We start from the raw sequence: 21,857 nt of genomic DNA on the forward strand, positions 1-21,857 counted from the left end.
AAGACAGGAATTTTTAAAACGCTTCGTGCTAACGCACTCAGAATGACTATTCCATAAAATGTTGCAATCATAAAGTAGAACTAAGTACTTTGCTTTTCATGGATATCGAAAGTATGCAAAAAATGCGTTTTGTTTCTGTTGATGGACATTAAAGCAAAACCAGTTTACGACATTTTGACAATCTTCTTACAGATTGGCAGCAGCGATGGCGTACTCAACGTAGCGCAACACTGTAACCATATTGCTACGAATCTTTGTATGTTTATTTGTTCATGCTAAAAGCCATCGGCACTCGGCTTTATCGCTTTGTGACGCGAGATGCAGCCAGACTTGCGACCAGGCATGATCGCAATCAGGTGAGACTGCTTCCACATTGTTCCAGACTGTTCTAGTCACTTAGACGCCTTATCTCGATGGTTCCCAGCCAGCTTATATATTGTTGCGGGAAAGAATATATTTACAGTTATTTACAAAAACGAATGAACAGCTACGGGCGGCAATCAGAACACAGCCAGAGATGAGTTCTCGTCTTCTTCCTCGTCCACTCGTTCACTCGCTCAATGTCGTCGTCGTCGTCTACCCGCCGCAGGACTCCCGGCTGATGAAACGCCGTCTCGGCGTTAGAGTGGTGGCGTAGGAGCGTCGTGATAAGGTTTGAGGCGGCATACATGGACGACGTCGGTAGAGGGGCCAGTGGACGATGGCGAGGACGCAAGGGGAGCAATTTCATAGTTCACGTCGGTGAGTCGGCGCACCACACGGTAAGGGCCACGGTAGTGAGAAAGGAGCTCGGAGAGACCGACGCTGCGCGACGACGTCCAGAGAAGGACGAGTGATCCGGGGTGATATTTGACGGCCCGGTGCCGGCGGTCGTAGGCGGACTTTTGGGAAGCTTGAGAGGCACGGAGCCGACTACGGGCTATTTGGCGAGCCAGCGTGGCCTGGGCGATGGCGTCCTGAGCGTAAGCAGTGGTGGGGACTGAAGAAGGCGGCATGAGTGTGTCCAAAGGCAATAGGGGGTGCCTACCAAACAAAAGGTAGAAAGGGGAATAGCCTGTTGTGTCATGCCGTGAAGAGTTGTGCGCAAATGTCACATAAGGCAAAGCTGCGTCCCAATCGCGGTGGTCCGGTGAGACGTACATTGCTAACATATCGGTGAGCGTGCGGTTGAGCCGTTCCGTAAGCCCGTTGGTTTGTGGATGGTAAGCTGTCGCGAGCTGGTGCTGCGTGGCACACGAACGAAGAATGTCATCAATCACTCTGGACAGAAAATAACGACCGCGGTTGGTGAGCAGTTGACGAGGGGCGCCATGGTGAATAATTACGTCTTGGAGAACGAAATTGGCGACATCGGTAGCGCGGCTGGTGGGCAAAGCACGCGTGATGGCGTACCGAGTCGTATAATCAGTTACGACAGCGATCCACTTGTTACCGGAGAGCGACGTGGGAAAAGGGCCAAGAAGGTCGAGGCCAACACGGTGAAAACGTTCCGGAGGTACGTCGATGGGTTGTAGAAGACCGGCAGGCAAAGTGGAGGGCCTTTTCCGGCGTTGACACAGGTCGCAAGCGGCAACGTAACGCTTGACGGAACGATACAGACCAGGTCAAAAGAAGCGGTGCCGCACTCGAGCGTACGTGCGGGATACGCCAAGGTGGCCGGCTGTCGACAGATCGTGCAATTCCTCAAGGACAGAAGAACGTAGATGTTGGGGTATGACGAGGAGCAGCGGAGGAGTGTCGGAGCGTAGGTTGTGGCGATACAAAATGCCATTCTGGAGCACATAAAGTTGCAGAGACAGAGATCGGTTTGCAGAGCGGAGGCCATCAAAGATAGGTTGTAAAGATGAGTAGTTGCGCTGTTCGTTGGCGATATCGGTGAGAGCTGTGATAGCTAAGAGGCAGGGTAAGGTCTCAGCGTCTTCGAGGTCAGGTGGCTCAACAGGGTATCGGGATAAACAGTCAGCATCCTGGTGGTGACGACCGGACTTGTACACGACAGAGTATGAATACTTTTGAAGGCGCAAAGCCCAGCGACCAAGGCGACCGGTGGGATCTTTTAGTGAAGACAGCCAACAGAGAGCGTGGTGATCAGTGACGACAGTGACTGAGCGGCCGAACAGGTACGGGCGGAATTTAGCGACAGCCCAGACAAGAGCGAGACACTCGCGCTCAGTAATGGAGTAATTTTGCTCTGCGGCGGAAAGTAGGCGGCTGGCATAAGCGATGACGCGATCTTGGCCCTGTTGACGTTGGGCTAGCATGGCACCGATCCCATATCCGGAGGCGTCGGTGCGAATCTCAGTGGGAGACGACGGGTCAAAATGGGCTAAGATGGGCGGAGAGGTTAGCAAATGAACGAGGGAGGAAAATGAGTTTTCTTGAGCAGGGCTCCAGATAAAGGGGGTGTCGTTCTTAAGAAGGTCGGTGAGGGGGCGAGCGATGCCGGCGAAATCTTTGATAAAACGTCGAAAATACGAGCACAAGCCGACAAAGCTGCGCACATCTTTCGACGACCTAGGAAGAGAAAACTCCTTCACGGCTTGAATTTTGACTGGATCTGGGCGTACACCAGAAGCATCAACCAGGTGTCCGAGAATAGTGAGTTGGCGGCGACCGAATGGGCATTTCGATGAGTTCAGCTGGAGTCCAGCGTTACGAAACACTGTCAAAATACTGGAGAGGCGTTCGAGGTGCGTGGGAAAAGTAGGCGAGAAAACCACAACATCGTCTAGGTAGCAGAGGCAGGTAGACCACTTAAAGCCGCGAAGAAGGGAGTCCATCATTCGTTCAAAGGTAGCCGGCGCGTTACAGAGTCCGAATGGCATGACTTTAAATTGGTATAAGCCATCAGGCGTCACGAAGGCGGTCTTTTCACGGTCCTTTTCATCTACGGCAATTTACCAGTACCCCGATCGAAGATCAATTGCAGAGAAATATTTGGCGCCGTGGAGGCAATCTAATGCATCATCGATCCTCGGGAGAGGATATACGTCTTTTTTGTGATGCGGTTTAGGTGCCGGTAATCAACGCAGAAGCGCCAGCTGCCGTCCTTCTTTTTTACCAGGACAACTGGCGAAGCCCAAGGGCTTGACGAGGTCTCGATGATGCCTTTTGCGAGCATCTTATCGACCTCTTGATTTATGACGGTGCGTTCAGCGCTGGACACGCGGTACGGACGTCTGTGGAGATGAGCGGCATCACCGGTGTTTATCCGATGCGTCACCACAGAGGTACGAGTCAAAACACGGGCATCAAAGTCGAAGATGTCGCGAAAAGATGATAAGAGGCACCTAAGATCGTGAGCTTGCATCGCTGGTAGGTCAGAACAGATCATGTCGGCGTAGTCATCCGTTGGTTTCTCTGGTGATGTTGCCGCAGGCAACAAACAGGCATTGAGTGGAAGGTAAGCAGCTGTCCACCACTGATATGACACATTCGGCAGCTGGGCACAGCGTGGCGAGTGAGATGCCTTGCGGGAGCGGTTGGATAGACGAGCCAAAGTTCAGAACCGGAAGGTACGCACGGTTTGCCGACATTGTAAAGACAGTGTGCGCAAGCGCAATACTTCGCGTGAGGGCAACGTCAAGGTCCGGAGTGACTACGTAGGGGCCATCAGGGACAGGGGGAACAGATGAGAAAGAAATGTAAGTTGCGGCTTGAGGCGGTAGACGGACAAAGTCGACAGCACAAAGACGAGGTACAACTGGGGACGGCGACTCAGCAGAAAGAGGAAGGTCAAGCTGGACAACACTGGTGCCGCAGTTGATGAGGGCTGAATGCTCAGACAGGAAGTCGAGGCCAAGAATGACGTCATGGGGGCACTGGTTCAGAACAGAGAATAGAACGGATGTATGGCGGCCGGATATGGTCACACGGGCTGTGCATAGTACAACCACAGGAGGTGTTCCGCCGTCGGCTACGCGGAGAACCGCTGTGGGTGCAGGGGTCAGTACCTTTCTGAGGCGGCGTCGTAGGGTGGAACTCATGACGGACACGTGCGCGCCCGTGTCGATCAGTGCTCTCACAGGGACTCCATAGACATGAATAGCGAGCAAATTTTGGTGTGCGCGAAGCGCTAAGCGAGGATTTAGGGACTGGGGCTGTACTGCAGCATCACCTCCGGACACTGCAGCGTCTAGTTTTCCGCTTGCGAGCGTCCGTAGGGGCCAGGAGAGGAGCGACGGCGTAGGGGCGAACGAGGCTGCCGACGCAGGGGGGACGGGGAGCGGCTGGAGCGGGAAATCTGGCCGTCAACGGTAGCACTCTGCTGGGCTGGAGGGGGAGTGAAGTGGCGGGGCTGGTCATCGTTGTGGTGAGAGCTTAGATGACTGTATGTGCTACGACGAGACCAATAATTGCGACAGTGACGGGAGATGTGGCCAATGCGGTGGCAGAGGAAGTCCGCCAGTCGTTAGGGTTACGGCGACGTGGAGCGAAGTAGGAAGGTCGTTCAGGAGCAATCGCAGTGATGTCGTGTGGTGATGAAGGACGCACAGGGCTGACGAGCTGGAGACGAAGGTTTGGAAGCTCTTCACGGACGACGGCTTGTACCATCGAGATGGTGGGCAAGTGGTTGTCGCCATCACGTAGAGGCAGGGAGGCGGGGGACATAGCTTCGAGTTCGCGTCGAATGATGCGGGTCACATTTTATTTATTTATTTATTTCCACAATACTGCAGACCCTCATTTGAGTCCAGGCAGGGAGGGCAGAAAAATACATTCACTCAACACAAAAACAGTTACATCGTAAAATACAGAACAATAAAATTGTGCAATTTAGTACATATATTGAAAATAGCTCACAGAGTGCCTTGTCAAAATCAACAGCCGATATCACCTGTAGAGGCAGGGCGTTCCATTCGTCAATAGTTTGTGGAAAAAAAAGAAAATTTAAAAGTGTTAGTATGCGCGAAGTATGGTGCTAAGGTGTGATCATGATGACGACGAGTTCTACGCGTTTCTGAAAACTGCACATAGGGGACTGGTGAAATGCCTAGTTTTTCATGGATTAGCTGGTGAAGAAAGGATAGGCGGGCTATCTTGCGTCTGACGTGGAGTGGTTTAATATAATTTGCTGCCATTAACGAAGATGGGGAATCAGTTCTCTTGTATCTATTAAATATGAAACGTACTGCGCGTCTCTGTATTTTTTCTAATTCTGCTATGTCTTTTTTTGCATGGGGGCCCCAAACGATGGCGGCATATTCAAGTTTTGGTCTTATAAGCGTATTATAGGCTAATAGCTTGCAGCTGCTAGGTGCGCCCCTAAGTTTATGGCGAAGAAAACCAAGTTTACGTAAAGCTGATTATTTAATGTGGTCTATATGGTCATTCCATTTTAGTTGCGAGTTTATTACAATAGCAAGATACTTATACCTTGGCACTTCTTTAACCGGAACGCCATTAATGCAATAGTTGAAAGAAAACGGATTTTTCTTCCTTGTTATCCGCAAGAGCACAGTCTTCTGAGTATTTATTTCCATACCCCATTTTTCAATCCAGGAAACGACACTAAGCAGAGCACTATCTAAATGTTCCGGGTCAGAAACGGAAGATAGCGGAGTATATATCATGCAATCATCGGCAAACAGAGCAATCTTAACAGCTGGGTTAATATCGGAAACTAGATCATTTACATAAATTAAAAAAGTAGAGGACCAAGCACACTTCCCTGAGGGACCCCAGAGGTTACAGGGAGCGGGGGAGAACAACTACCGCCAATCTCCAAAAACTGCGTCCTGTGTTGTAGATAAGCTGCAATCCAAGCAATGAGCGGAGGTGGTACACCAATGAGCTTCAGTTTTAAAATAAGTTTGTTATGTGGCACCTTGTCTAAGGCTTTGGCAAAATCTAAAAATAAAACATCAATTTGGCCGGACTTGTCTAAAGCTGCACTGAAATTATGAATGGCTATTATCAGTTGGGTAGTAGTAGAGAATCCTTTCCTAAAGCCGTGCTGAGCAGTGTTTAACACACCATTACTGTTTAATATTGCATGTATATGATTGGCAACAATATGTTCAATAAGCTTACAACAGGATGTCGTTAGAGAGATTGGGCGGTAGTTGTTTACACAGAGTCAATCATCATTTTTATAAACAGGAATAACCTTCCCTGTCAGCCAATCAGGCGGCATGGAGCAAGAAGATAAGGAAGCACGAAATATTTTGGACAAAAAACCAGACAATGATTCAGCATAGCGCCGCAAAAATGCATTAGGGATGCCGTCTGGGCCAGAAGAACACTTCGTATCTAATCGGAGTAGCATTTCAATGACACCCCCATCAGATACAATGTCTAAAGGTTCAAAGGGATCACAAAGAAAATCGTCATTTCCATTTCCATCAGCTGAGAATACAGAGTGGAAATAATTATTAAAAGCTGTGGCAATGCCCATTTGGCACCTAACAACGCATCCATTCGCAACTATTTGCTCGATCGGCTTACGAGACTCTCTGATATGATTCCAAAACTTAGCAGGGTTACTTTTTATGAATTCCGGGAGACATTCTGTGAAGTACCGTTGCCTGGCAAATCTAATATTCGAAGAAAGTTCAGCTGCAAGTTCTGCTAAAAGATCTATGTTTGCCCGTTTCGAGCGCTTCAGGCGCTTTACTTTATGTTTGAGATGAATAATGTGGCGATTAATCCACGGATTCTTTTTCTTTACAGCTTTTTTTGTCTGGAATGAAATTCAACAGACAAAGTTCACAGTGCTCCTTGAAAGTATCCCACAAAACTGAAACATCTTCACCCGAAAATCTGTCAAAAGCAATGTCTAAATAATCAAGTACTGATTCATCATTTGCACGTGAAAAGTCTTTTATATCTTTAAGCAAATTTTTGCGCGGTTTATCACAAAAAGAAAATATTACAAGTACCAGTCTGTGATCTGATATTCCCTCCAATACAGAAGACATGTGCACAGAAAACAAGCGGCTGACAAATACTAAGTCTAAAACGGAATTGCACATTCCTCACACCCTTGTTGGCTCAGTTACAACTTGTACAAGGTCATGAACAATCTATAGGTCTGAAATTATGTCTGCATTTTCAGAAGGTTCAAAAGATCCAGTACACCAATTCATATTTGGTATATTAAAGTCTCCAGAAATAATGATTTTACTGTTCCTAAATGAATACATATGATCCTGCAATTTGCGCATATAGTCAGGACCAGAATCTGGAGGCCTATACAGCGCGCCCAGAATGAAAATGTGACCAACGTAATTTACCTTTAGGAATAAACTTTCATGGTTGTCTATTTGCTGCAAAACCTCACTTTTAATATCACGTTTTATTAGGATAGCGACGCCGCCGCCGCGGGAACCCCTATCACGCCTGAAGACATGGTAAGAGGGAGGAAAAACGCAGTCGTCACTAACGCCAGAGTGAAGCCAAGTTTCAGTTATCACAACTATGTGGGGACTATGAGTGATCAGTAAGACTTCAAGCGATTCTGCTTTATTGACTATGCTCTGAGCATTGAGGTTAATAATAGTTAGGTGTCGATAGTTTGCAGAAGTGCGAGCGGGTAGACAGTCGGAGTTCCGTGCAGGGTCCGAGGCGATTTTAGCACGGCTATTCGATGCGTCGTTCCAGACAAACGTTTCATTGTCAACAATCAGTCTATCGTGAACTAACCTCACTTTATGGCCGTCATCATTTTCCTTTCGAGCTGACTGCCAGAGTAACTTGCGTTTTCGTAATGTTTCCTGAGAGTAGTCGTTCTGAATGTAAATGCCAGTGCCTTTTAGTTTCCCTATGTTTTTAAACACGGCGTTTTTTTTTTTCATCAAGATCTTGGAAATGAACTATTATTGGCCTCTTTTTATTGGTTGATTTACCAAGTCTGAGGAAACGGTCCACTGATGAAGCAGAGACATCAAGCTGCTTGTGAAATACTTCATTAAGAACGGTTTGCTTTAAATCTTTGTTTCTACCAGAAGCACTAATGACTGGTACATTCCGTGCTTTCGTACTAATTATAAACATCAGTCACTAAAACATAATCTCCTTCCAGTTTTAAACACATACATATTTCATACCAAGCCTACGATAAATTAGTTGAGGCAGCAATTCCTTAATATATTATGAGATCAACACTTAAACACTGCCTTGGATGTTATTACTTAAGATATTGATTTTGTTGTGTTTGATGTTACTGTTCCTTTTTAATCGTTTACAAACTATTTTTCCTGTTCGTCGTTTTCACGTATGCAATATGTTTTCCTATATTGATTTTTCGACATGACATTGAAATTCTGCGCCCCATACTGAAATTTCATGTAGTGTCTCTCTTGTATTTGCAATGTACATTGAGTGAACTTCACGCTGCCCTACCTTGTTGCGGTTTCTTGGGCCCAGTCAAGCTGCCTCGAGCAGCTTTTTGCCCAAGAGCTCCTTCCATGTATATGATAAAATAAAGGAATTGAACTGAAAAAGATTCATGGCATTACTGCCCTCTCTAAGAGGCATCGGCTCCATGCTTTAGAACAAAAGGAAATGAAATGAGAAGGATGAGAAGGAAACGAAGTTCGAAGTTCACCTGATTCTAACCGCAGCAAACTACATCAGATGCATCAAGACAATTTTCTCTTTAATCAAGCAACAACCAAGTCATGCCACTGATATGCAATAAAGTTAAATCGCAGCAAACCCTGTGTGATGCTGCTTCATCGAGTTTCCGCTCTGCAAAGTATGTTCAATCGGGTTGAACACCAGCCAATTTTTGAATAAAACACTAAAAATGTCCGGAATTTTCGCGTGCTAAACGTGCTCAACACTCGTGTGTGGCTCGAAAGCACCGTGAACGCTGGCATAGGGCAGCAACGGCGAATGTGTTCAGCTAAATGATCACGGCTGATTGGGGAAGCAGTGCCGTGATATGACGTTACAGGCGTTGAGTAGTAAAAAGTTCAATCTTACAGATGTTGCATTTGCCACGGGGGAATCGTAAGCTGTACACTACGCCTACCTCACAATAAAGGTGTGGTCCGGTGTGGTTTATTTTTTAGGATTGGCTACTCTTGGCACCTTTTACTAGAGGGAACATGCGCGCCAAAATTTGTGGGGCCGGAACAACGACAGCGGCTCCACACTCTTTGCCCACCTTCTTGAAGCGGTGTGAGACAGAAGGCAGTCTTTTTCTGTAATGATTGCCATTGACTTGAATGATCTTGCCGCAGACATCAGCCCTCACTCTAATCCCAGCCGAACGACTTTTCTGTTAATCAGGGCTATCTCATCCCTCATGTCAAATTCCACACGGCTGGTGTCTGAGGTACTGGAAATAAAATAATAAAAATTCCTGATGCCAGCAGTGCACAACGGGAGGTCGCTGTTGCGAGCACGTGCTTTCTTTCTGGATTAGCCGGCCAGAAGACTTCACCTGACGAATCTCGGTTTCCACCAGTGAGGCCAAATTTCTCTGGGAAACCGGCCTTTTGCAGCCGTTAAACCAAACTGACAGCAAACCTCACCCTCGTTTCCTCCCAGCTCTTGGCTTAGGTACCAGAAATAATTGTAATCTGATTGCGCATTTGTGGCAATGCGTTAGCATGATTTCGTTTCAGTTTTTGCAAGTACCTTGCCATCTTTCACGGGCGGCGTGGAGCTGGCGCACTCGCATCTGGGGATCTGCACACGTCTCACGTTTGGCCGCGCCCCATTGCTGCTGCTGCGAACAGAACGCTATGTGGACCGCCACTGCTACACTTACACCGCATCCCGTTTACGCACAGCTTCCTTTGCGCGAGCTCTTGAGCGACGTTATTTCATAATTTGAGCGACGCAGGTTCCGGCGCACATGAACATTGGTGGTTGAGGCAAGAAAATGGAGCAGTATTTGTCCCACGTATTTCGGTAGACACCCGAACCTCGCCGTAAGGGAAGGGATGAATGAAGGAGTTAAAGAAGAAAGAACTGGGGCCGTAGTGGAAGGCTCCTAAATAATTTCGACCACCTGGGGATCTTCAGCGTGCGCTGACATCGCACAGCACACAGACGCCTTTGCGTTTCGCCTCTATCGAAACGAAGCAGCCGCGGCCGGGTTCTAAGCCTGGAACTCCGGCTCAGTAGCCGAGCGCCCTGATCGCTGAGCGCCGGAGCCGATTGCACCGCACATAAAACCTCCGGAATCGGCTGCGAAAAGTCAGCTCTGCCCAGTGACTGAGTGGTTTCCTAATTTGCCATGCAACAGCATTCATGCGCGTCGCTTCCTCCGCTCCACTCTCAGATATTGACGTCTTATTTCCCGCGCCACTAGCAATCGATTGAGTGAAGCTGCCGCAGGCCACAGTTGCCAGAACAGCGAATGCCAAAATTTCCAGTGTATTTTGCTAAGACGACCTACTTTTAAAGCCATTGTGCTCTCCACTATGGCCTGTACACATGCCGAAGATATAGCAAACACTTGTTTTTTTCCTTTTCTGAATTCCTCTTCACGCTATCTACGAAGTAGGCTGTGCTAACCGCGCATTTATAATCGCGGTGTTCCGAAGGCAAATACACATTTCGCCGAAAAGATATGGCTGTGCTGGGATCATTAGGCACCTGCAGCCGTATGCGTTTCGAGTCCGTTGGCGGATAGAGCAGGATTGCGGTACTCCGAAAGTTCGCTCCTACTCACACATTCTCGTCCGCTGCGATTGGTGTGTGCGCGGAAACTTGAAGTTCACTGCCGCTACAGCACATAGTCTGGTGGTGGTGAGCAACATTAATTTAAGGCTATTTAGACGAGAGTGTGGGGAATTGCCTGAATGGCCCCTCCTCTTTAATCTCGCCACGACTCACCTCCCCTCACTGCTTAGGTGTCCCAGGCATCAGACATGCCCTGTATGCCGACTACATCACACTCTGGGCCGTACATGGGTCATTGGGACACATCGAGGCCAACCTGCAACAAGCGGCGAATATTATGGACGAATACGCTCGCCGCTGTGGTCAGGATAGCTTCCCTACCAAATCAAAATTCCAGCACCTTCGGCCCTACCCGATGTGCATCACAAAAATTGACCTCTTCCTTGATAGGGGCCCTATCCCTGAACACGATGAGGTCAGATTGTTGGGAGTCTTTATTCACCGCAACCGCATGATAGATACAACGCTCCAGAAGCTCCACAAGATTGGAGACCAGGTGGGCCGCATGATCCGCCGGGTATCTGACAAACTGCGGGTCTTACGATGCAAACACGCACTGAGGCTGGCCAATGCATTAGTAATCAGCCGGATACTCTATGCTGCACCCTATCTCCACTTGCGCAAATGTCACTAGAAGACCCTAGGGGTGATCCTTCGCAAGATCTATAAGCGCGCCCTCGACTTCCGCGTAACAACGTCCAATTAACCGGTGATTTATCTCGGGATGACCAACACCTTTGCGGAGCTACGCGAGGCGCACTTCACAATCAATACTCGCGGCTGAACAAATCCTCAGCCGGCAAAAGCTCCCCAAACTGCCTGCAGAATACCTAGAAATCGCATGCAGAGGAAAGGACCAATGTTCCAGACGACTGGCGCCACGCGCTACAGGTCCAACCTCTTCCACAGAATATGAAAAAGGAGACTCACGAACGAAGGCCGTCGAAACACGCGCGCCAAGGCCCTTAACGAACGCTATGGGTCTCGGAGTCTCCTACACGGATTATGCTTGCCCACACCACGGGGGATGGTATAGGGCTGCAGTAATCCGTCAGAACACGTACGTTCAGACAATCACTTTCCGTGCCCTGTTATGAACGGGATGGACAGCAGCCGAAGAGGATAAAGGCGAAGATTCAATCAACCGGGATGACCACGGTAGCAGCAATTTCGACAGGTCCTTTGCCCCCACGAGGACCCCACGAAAAAAAGGATGCGCTGGGAACCTGCCTGTCGAATCTTTCCAACGCTCTTTACGAGGGCGGGAGATGCCTTCCCTTTGTTCCCCGGAAGACGCGACCGATGGTGGACAGTTGACGGTGGAAGAGGGGGACGGCGACTTACTGTAATTAACCGTGTCTGACGAGAGCTGTTCTGACCGGAGAGAGCCCGCCGATGTTGTAGCCACGGCGCCGCACCTGTGTTTGTATCGACACGTGCAGCTTGGGGAGAAGTAGCAGCGGACCTCCAAGTCCTCCTCGCCCATTCTCATGGTGCCTCCGCGACCTGTGTACTGTATCACTTTTTTCAATCTTTGCCTCGTGTTGAATTGGCCAGCGCCTTGTGAAGGTGCGGAGCGTTAGCGTATTTAACAATAGCCCTGAAGAGACCGAATCCTCTGGGCCCTGACGACAAAACTCATCCAGTCGCTCGACGCTATAACTTTTAATTTGTGACTGTTTGTTCTTTTGTAAATTATGTAAGTGTGTTTCTTCAAACTGCCAGTAAACCCGCATGTTTTTGTTCTCCGAAACGTCTCCTTCCATCTTTCCTCATCCCTTCTCCGGCCAAACAACGCTACCCTGCATCACAACTGGCCATGCTACCTGGCCCATAACAGCTGGTGGCAGCGGTGGAATGCTGCTACCCGGCTTATAACAGCGCCAAACATTACACACGCGGAGGAGGCCACCATAACACTCGCCGTTGCAGAACCAGACTCAAGGGTTATCATTACCGACTCCCGGGAAGCCTGTCGAAACCTACAAGAAGGACGCATACCTCAACGCGCCGCCAAAATCTAGCATAGATGCGAGCGCCTGGATAGCATGGACACACGTGTCGCCATCAGCACTCCAGCACGTGCGGGGCTAGTGGTAAACGAGGCTGCAGACGTCTCAGCCCGCGCCCTGAACAACCGGGCATCGCCTCGACACTCGCTGTCTGAGGTATCAGAGCCTAATCCGGCTATTAGTTGCAAAGAAAGTATACTATCATATCAAACACAGCATAGCCGCTTTAATCCACCTATGAAAGGGCGGCGTGCCCGCATTGTGGATGCGCGTTCTTGGACGTGTACCACATGGTGTGGGCATGCCCCTTTAACCCTGCTTACCCCTCTTTCCCCTCACCTACCCGAGAGAGCTGGGAGGCTGCCCTGCTCGGCTGCTCTACGTCAGAGAGTCGCAGAGTCCTCGCCGCTAGGGCCCTAGCTGCCGCGGAAGCCACAAGGGTGCCGGACTAGTGATGTCTCCTAGAAATTACACATAGGCCGGGAGCCTCCGGAGTAAGAGATGGCGCTCAAAAGGCTCAAGGACTGGACTATTTGTGCATCGCTGCGGACGATGGCACGTCGGAATGAGGGATGGGGGGTGGGGAGGTGAGTTTTACGACCAGCGTACGCTGTGTCCGACTAAAAAATTAGAGGATTGCACTTAAGTGTGCTTATAAGGGCAATGCGAAATCTTTTCCCTGTCCTTTATTTCTCGATCCATTTTTCATTTTTTGACTTTCTTTAATTTTTACTGTTTGTTTTCCCTTTCTTTTATCTTTATTTCTTTGTTTTTATTCATTTAGATTATATATACTTTTTATTTCCAATTTCTGCTCTTTATTTCATTACATACATAATGTCTATTACCTGTTGCTTAATCAACTTTTACATTTTATCTTATTTAGCTTACAGCTTCTGATTGACTGCTCGAGCGCACAACTTCCGTCCGCGCTATTCGTGAGCCAAGAAAGGCTTACGCCTTCATATCCTCAAGAAAGCGAGATCTACAAGCCCTATACACATGCATAATTTTTTCACACTTTCTGATACAGTACGCATAGCCATATTAGAAAATTTGCAGGTGAAAAAATGAATTGCGAAGAGCCAGCGCCTTACTTTTTCATGCGTCATCAGGAGGCCCGGCATAAGCAATTCGCCGACTGAGGTGTCGTTGTCGATGCGAATGAAGAGACTGCAGTACTGCGCTCGGATCACCTCGCGGCCGTTGTCATCCCTCCAGACGGTCGACAAGCATTCGTCGAAGGAGCCCAGTTCTGTGACCGTGCCCGTGAACAGACCACTGGGAACTTTACCCGTTGAATCAAACACTGCGCCAAAGGAGTCACACAGAACAGTATTAAACAGATCGATTTCGTTACCAAACCCGGGCGCACCTGCAGGGATGCGTGTGTACCTGATTTCTGTGGTGAGAAGTAGGGCGGGTAGGCAAAGAGGCTCTTATAAAGTTGCTGGAAAATATCTATAGCAGCTGTACAACCACCACATTTTTCCTAAGAAAAGAAGGCGTAATATCCATATCAGGAAAGGTTTTCCGATCGGGAGACACTATTTCTTAAGTGCTATTCAACGCGTGTTTACGGGAGGTATTCAGAGGATTAGATTGCAAAAGTTATGAATAAAGTTCGGGCAGCAGAGGCAACGGCAGGAACAATCGTTTAGCGACTGACCATCGTCTTTGCATTGCGCAGAAGCAGAATTGTACCGACTATCTACCAACTAACATCGACTATCTACACTGCTGCTTCTCTCGCCCTGCTGGTATTTTGGACGGACAACAGACAACACCCCCTTCAAGCCTGTTATAAAAGCCCAGCCTGCCCACGGATGCTTCACACTACGGGCAGCAGAGGCAGCGGCAGGAACAATCGCGTAGCGCCTGACCATCGTCTCTGCTTTACGCAGGTTCGTTGATTTCACTGTATTTAACAAGAAACCATTTGTCCCACTGCCGCTGCTGCCCTAGCTTGTGTTTAATATGAGTACTGTGCCAATGGATAGTTCGCTTACATGATGTGATGATTTTTCTTATGACCAACATTTCATGACATGTGCAGAATGTCGTCAGCCCTACCACCTTGGTGAACCATTAGCGAGCGAGTTTACGAAGGAAAAATGAAGCAGATAAGAAAACACTAAAATGCCCAACATGTCGTTTACCTTCGTCTCGTAGTGGGCAAACGTTCGTGCTCCCACCTGCTTTGTGTAAAGAACTTTCTGAAATAAAGAATTTGGCTGCACTTACCATCAAGCTGGATGACCTGACATCATTAAGAGAGACCGTAACAAGCATTAAAAAATCTGTTACGTATATTTCAGAGACATACGACACACTACTAACGACTTCTGAAAGGCGTGATGGAGAGATTGAAAGGCTACGCACTACACTTGAAAGCACTGTAGAAGTAGAAGATACGAGCTAAAAAAAGTGCTAAAAGATCTGCAGCAATACCGCAGAAGACCGAACATGGAAATCCGTGACTTGCCTTTTGAGGAAAAAGAGTTGCTATCTAAGATAAATGGTTATGGCCAATCCCCCTTGTGGGTATGTGCCATTGTGTGAGGTCAACAACAACAACAATGATCTTGCGGTGACGCTGGGTCTACCCTGCCTATCAGACTCCAATATTGAAGACCTGCATCGTCTCCCATCACGCCAAAAGAAGGTACCCGTGGCACTGATAAGGTTTTCTAGGCGGGCTCTTAAAGAAGCATGGCTTGCAAAATGCACACCCCTCAATCAACAGGATGACAAAATACAATTTTTTGATAATTTGACTGCCACTAACACGAACCTTCGATGGCTAGCTAAAACGAAAGCTCGCGAGGAGTACTACTCTTTAGTGTAGTCAACAGAGGGAAAGATTTTTGTGAGGAAGAAGAGTGAAACTCCAGCAATAAGGATAGCTTCAGAGGAGGACCTAAGCAAGATTTTATAGGCATCGTAAACTTAAAACCTTGCTAAATCTCTGTATGGACTGATGATGGCTTACTATAAGCCTGACCTTTTTAATTGATTGTTCAATGCCAGTGCTAATGCTCCTCAAGAGGTCCTCTCCTTGTATCACCTAAATGTACGCAGTTTGAAGAATAAGGTCGAAGAAATTGAAGCTTAATTAAAGGAACTAAAGCGTGGTTTTGATGCAATTGGTTTCACGAAAACTTGGTATAGCTCTGATGCGGAAGTTGAGCATTTCTGTGTTCCGACAAGGTAAGCGCAGAGGTGGTACATATCTATATGTACACTAACGTTTGCCCTATGACGTGCTTACAGAGTCATGTAAATGAAAACTTTGAAGTTGTTAGCTTATTGCATCGTGATATTGCTTTAATTTTATAATAAACTGCACAACTCCAACCAAAATTTGAACGTTTCGAAGCCGACTCGGCATATCAGGGGTGACTGAGGGCAGTAGCTAAGCGTCTTTAAGGTATACCGTCTTTAAAGTATACCGCCCCCTCATGTTAATCTTGATGCATTCCTTGATTTCTCTGATAGTTTCCTTAATTTAGCTAATCAAGACATGTGGCGTGTCGTTATGTTTCGTGATATGAACGTTGATTTGCTTTCGAAAAACCCGATGCAGACTAAACTACTTGAATTGATGTCTCTTACATAGTTGTCAAAATGTTATCGACCTACCTACCAGAATAAGCCAGCAAACAAACACTCATTGATGACTGTTTTATAAATTTTTCCTCGTATAAAGTTACCGCAGGTGTCCTTTAATCAACCATAAGCGATCATATGTCATTTTTGGGCCTGTTCTCAAATAGGCAACACACTGCTAGACCTAAGTACAAGCGACGAGCAGTGAATGATGATGCAGTTGCCTATTTTTGTTCCCTAGTGACTGAAACTTGTTGGCCTGAAGTATATCTGGAAAATGATCCGTCCGTAGCGTGCGATATGTTTTTAGAAAAGGTACAACACAATTACAACATCGAATTTCCTATGGTTGCCGTCCATAAGCACAAGAAGCATGGATTACTCTGGTTCTTCTCAGTCGCATTCGATAAAAAAACTGGTTATTTGGTCATTCCTTAGTAACAAGAGACCCAACAGATTTCGAAGAATTTAAGAAATTCAGAAACAAACTAAATCTGAGTCTAAAAAAGGCAAAACTCCCTGTTAAGAAAAAGAATTTCCTTCTATAGCGGACAAACCCAAACAAGTTTGGAACATTGTAAATTGCATGATATACATTGGGAATCCTCGTCTGCCTTCCGAGCTACTGATTTATGGAACTTCCTGCTCTGGTGTTGCTAACACATTTATTGAGCATTTTCTTAATATAGGCGCTTGTCATATCACAGCAGGCGCGTGTTCCCTATCTCCTATAGAGCTTTATATAAAAACTAGTTGCTGTGAGTCTATTTCTTACCCCGTGTCCAAAGAAGTCATAGTTATCGTGACTGAAACTTGTTGGCCTGAAGTATATCTGGAAAATGATCCGTCCGTAGCGTGCGATATGTTTTTAGAAAAGGTACAACACAATTACAACATCGAATTTCCTATGGTTGCCGTCCATAAGCACAAGAAGCATGGATTACTCTGGTTCTTCTCAGTCGCATTCGATAAAAAAACTGGTTATTTGGTCATTCCTTAGTAACAAGAGACCCAACAGATTTCGAAGAATTTAAGAAATTCAGAAACAAACTAAATCTGAGTCTAAAAAAGGCAAAACTCCCTGTTAAGAAAAAGAATTTCCTTCTATAGCGGACAAACCCAAACAAGTTTGGAACATTGTAAATTGCATGATATACATTGGGAATCCTCGTCTGCCTTCCGAGCTACTGATTTATGGAACTTCCTGCTCTGGTGTTGCTAACACATTTATTGAGCATTTTCTTAATATAGGCGCTTGTCATATCACAGCAGGCGCGTGTTCCCTATCTCCTATAGAGCTTTATATAAAAACTAGTTGCTGTGAGTCTATTTCTTACCCCGTGTCCAAAGAAGTCATAGTTATCGTTACTTCCCTTACCAGGTGATGACGATATAAGTACGGTACCAGTAAAAGCCGCTACCAGAAGCAATAGTCCAACTTTAATGTATATATGCAACAAGAATGCTCATGACTGGTATCTTCGGTGGTAAGATGAAATCAGCTCGAGTTACAGTAATCTACAAGGGAGGCGATAAAAATGAAATGAACAACTATCGCCCTATCTCGATATTGCCACTGTTTTCTAAAATCGCAGAACGTGTGGCGCATAAAATATTACAGAACTTCCTATATATAAAAAACATAATATGCAAAGAATAGTATGGATTCCATGCAGAAAAACTCACACAGACTGCTCTACTGGACATAATATATCGCCTTCCTTCTAACCTAGAACAAAAGATTTTCACCATCGGAATATTTCTAGACTTTCTCAAAGCTTTTAATTCAGTTTAAAACGATATCTTATTACTAAAACTAGAAAAATATGGAGTTCGCGGTATTGAACAAATTGTTGGAAAGCTATCTTACACGACGGAGGCAGTCTACATGGCTACAGGAGCTTAAATCTGACACAGGTATAATAAAATTTGGTGTATCACAAGGCTCTATCCATGGCCCACTACATTTAATTTTATATATTTATGATATCGTAAATATGCACTCAACTTCAAATATGGTCCTCTACGCTGATGAAACCAATGTCTTCTTTTCTGGTCCCAACTTTAGCTTGCTCAGCCTTAGCCTGGCTCAGTGAACTGCGGACATGGCTTGATGCCGACAAGTTTGAACTAAACATAAAAAAACATGTGTTTTCCGCGCCAGAAATATGCCACTTGATCATAATATCCAACTATATTTTAATAACGCGGAAATTGAGCAGGTGAATTCTCACACGTTTATAGGAGTTCATTTCCGCAGTGACTTGGGCTGGTCTGATCACGTCAACAGTCTGCGGATACGAATATAGAGATGAATTGGGTTAATTCAACGACTTCGTTATCGTCTTCCATTCCATGTAAAAAAAGTTAGATTTTGCTCTTTTTTATTCTCATATTGTGTATAGTGTCTCAGTGTGGGGAACATGTAATAAAACTGACTCGGGTGGATTGCTCTCTCTACAAAAGAGAGCCTTGCGCATATTGGGTAGATATCCTGTTAGTACTAATGGCATATTTACCTCTTGTAAGGTGTTACCGTTTTTCTGTGCTTCAAACACTACTTAGCATTCCAAATCTACAAAAGAATAAAGCATTACTTTAAATCTTTCTCTCATTCTTATTTGAATAGAGCAATCACACATAACTTGCGCACAATTCCTTCGATTGTTTCTAGGCCTCGCACTAATTCCGGCACCCAGACTACAGATCACCAAATAACACTTTTATGCAACGCATATCCAACATTAAATGCTTGTGCCCAGGTGAGTGTCACCATTCACCAATTCAAGAAAATGAGCCATCCTTTGTACACCCCTGTGTGAAATTTTGGTATGCATACCTGCTGCATTTCATTGTTATTCCTACTGTTCTGTGCGAATGTGCTTTTCTTTTCTACACCACTTACTATCCCTCAGTGTTGATGACTTCTTCACTCTTATTTTCTGCCTGCCCAGTGCTTGTGTAATTGCTTATGTTAAATTCCTGTCTCGCTGTGTTTGATTTACTACTGTTATCACTGATATGTTACTCCGTACCATATACACCGATGTGTAATGCGGGTGTTAGGCCTCGTCAGGAGACATATTAGTCTTCTTTAGCCTCTCCCCTCTGACGCCATTATTGCCGGAAATAAATAAATTAACAAAAATATCTTAGTAATCTCCGTATCGCTAACAGTAGTGCTTTGCTAAGTGACTCAGAGGGAGAATCGCAAACAATGACTCAGAGCCGAGACAGGCAACACAGAATGTGGGCTCATAACTCAAGATGACAAAACACGAAGTAATGCTGAACAGGCTCGTAAGGGCACAACCATTTGCGATAGGCAGTGAAGCTTTAGAAGTTGTCAGAGAATACATCCGCTCAGGGCAGGTAGTAACCTCCGACCTCTGACGAGTGAGAAATAACTAGGAGATGAAGAACAGGCTGGAGTGCATTTGGCATGTACTGTAAGGTCATGAATGCTACCTTGCGAGTACGCTTCAAGAGTAAAGTATATACGACAGTTGTATATTGTCAAGACGTCTGGCCGGAAAGTAGAGGAAGCCAACCAACGTGGCGAAGGCACGCTCCTAGTGCGTTTGAGCCAATCGCATGGCAACTTGCCGTTGGCGTAGTAATACGCGGAGTTAACTTTGAAGTTGTGCGGGCTGCTGTTCAGACGATGTTCAGCCGGAGGAGATGGGCAGACGCATCCCCCCTGCGGCAGCAGACGAGGAGAAAACTCGATGCGCTTGCTTCGGGCTTGTTATTTCGGCTATATGTTCTCTGGACCACAAGCATGTAGCAGTCTTATCACAATATAACTTACTTCGTGTCCAAAAAGAGTAACAAGAATTACTCTCAGAGTTTTAATGGGTTTTAGTACTTTTATTGGCCATTGCAGAGGGATGAGGTTGAGTCTCGAGAAAGGAAATGTTCACGCGTATCGCCATTTTCATCGGTTTAATTTGCGGTTGAAAACGAATTTTTCCAGAGCGCACTATAGGCACCTTTAAAAGGAAGGAAGAGAGAAGGATGGTCCAGGAAAGAACCACGAGTTAATAGTATCCTAGTTGAAATTAGGAAGAAGGAATGCGGTTGGGCAGGCGCATGCCATTCGACGGAAAGAAAACCGATGTGCCGTTAGGGTAATAATGTAGTTTCGGAAAAAATGCAAGTGCAGCCGAGGCAGGCCGATTCCCATTTGAGCAGATGAGAATATGAAGTTTACGGGGACAAGATCGATAGCTTAACAAGGTGTGGGCGTGTGCTAGTTAGTGATTCATAGTAAATGTAAAGCTCGGCAAACACAGGGACGTAAGAAAGACTTGTACATCGTCTTTTTTACGTCCGTGTGATTGCTGCGCTTCACGTTTATGACAAGGTAGCCGTTGTTGAAGCAGGAAAGGTTAATTGGTGTGATCTGGGAGATGCGTTTGTCCTGCATTAGACATAGCTGTGCTTATGATAATGAAAAACAGGCACAAGCTGGGACATCCCTTTGACTTAGGGATAGCTGTGTTTTTGAGAAAAAAAACGAGAGAAAACAAACATTTCCAAGGGAGCTCTACTTTACAAAACAATTCATACAAGTGAGGACCGAAGAGAACACGCAGTGCACCTCCTTAGTGGTTGACATCTGTACATTAGCAGAGAGAGAGAGCAAAACAACTTTATTTCGACGAAGACATACCAGAAATTCTGGCCAAATGCATTCTTAAAATGGAAACCGTTTACGTACACAATTTTTTCATGTATTGTAAGATTCCACTATAACAATCAATATATATGCCTATCACTCGGAAGCCGTCTTGTATTGTTTTTTCTATTCACGTTTTTGCTATCGTCAAAAGCGTTCCCCATCGGTTTTTTATAGCAGTCTTCACTGTTCGATGCGGTAGCTAGAAACATCTGAAATGAGAGATTTTGCTACATATTAGAATAATGGACCATTACCTTCAATATTTCCATAACACTGCCCTACAATTTTCCAATTTCCAAAATTTTTGCCCGAGAAAGCTGAACTTGATTAACCGTCCAGAACATTGTGTGCGAGGGCCGCGAAAGCTAGCTGGTTCGTCCACTGGTCCAAGATTAGCCAGCCTCGCCACGTTGGGAGAGAGGGTAACGTTCCAGATCAGCGTAGTGTCAGGGGCAGAAGTGGGCAAACGCCCTCACTTTTACGCTTCCTCCCTCACCCTCACATTTGAATCCATGGCCCTCCCTGACCCTCACCCTCATTTTGAAAAGATATCCGGCCCTTCCTCTCCCACACCCTCACTTAGAAAAATTAGCTGGCCCTCCCTCGCCCTCGCTCTCACATCGTCGGCCCTCCCTCACCCTCACTAACAGTAATTTTAAAATTGTAGTCATATTTTCTAGTCTGCAACTTCTGGGGATATAACTGAGTAATAAACATACAATACAAGCCATCAAGGCTCCGTTGAACGAGAGGCTAGATGCTTATACTATTGTGTGTGCGTACGTATGCGTGAGCTGTTTCAGCTAATACGTGAGAAAAAGCCGAGACAGTTACGAGTTGGGCCCTAAAATATCACTCTGGCTTTATTTCTTTTACGCACTGCATGCATACATGTGCCCTGCATTTATAAC

General features: G+C 46.2%; 1 protein-coding gene across 1 annotated transcript in view; it reads right to left on the minus strand.

Annotated features, from left to right (window-relative positions):
- The window catches only part of LOC144106477 (O-acyltransferase like protein-like), a 134,090-nt gene that overhangs the window by 91,867 nt on the left and 20,366 nt on the right, over positions 1–21,857 (minus strand). Inside the window, exon 2 of the mRNA XM_077639293.1 lies at positions 13,751–13,962. Within this exon, the coding sequence (XP_077495419.1) occupies positions 13,751–13,962 (212 nt within the window). The remainder of the gene's footprint in view (positions 1–13,750; positions 13,963–21,857) is intronic.

The sequence above is a fragment of the Amblyomma americanum genome, chromosome 10 (assembly GCF_052857255.1).
Source record: "Amblyomma americanum isolate KBUSLIRL-KWMA chromosome 10, ASM5285725v1, whole genome shotgun sequence".
NCBI classification, from domain to species: Eukaryota; Metazoa; Arthropoda; class Arachnida; order Ixodida; family Ixodidae; genus Amblyomma; species Amblyomma americanum.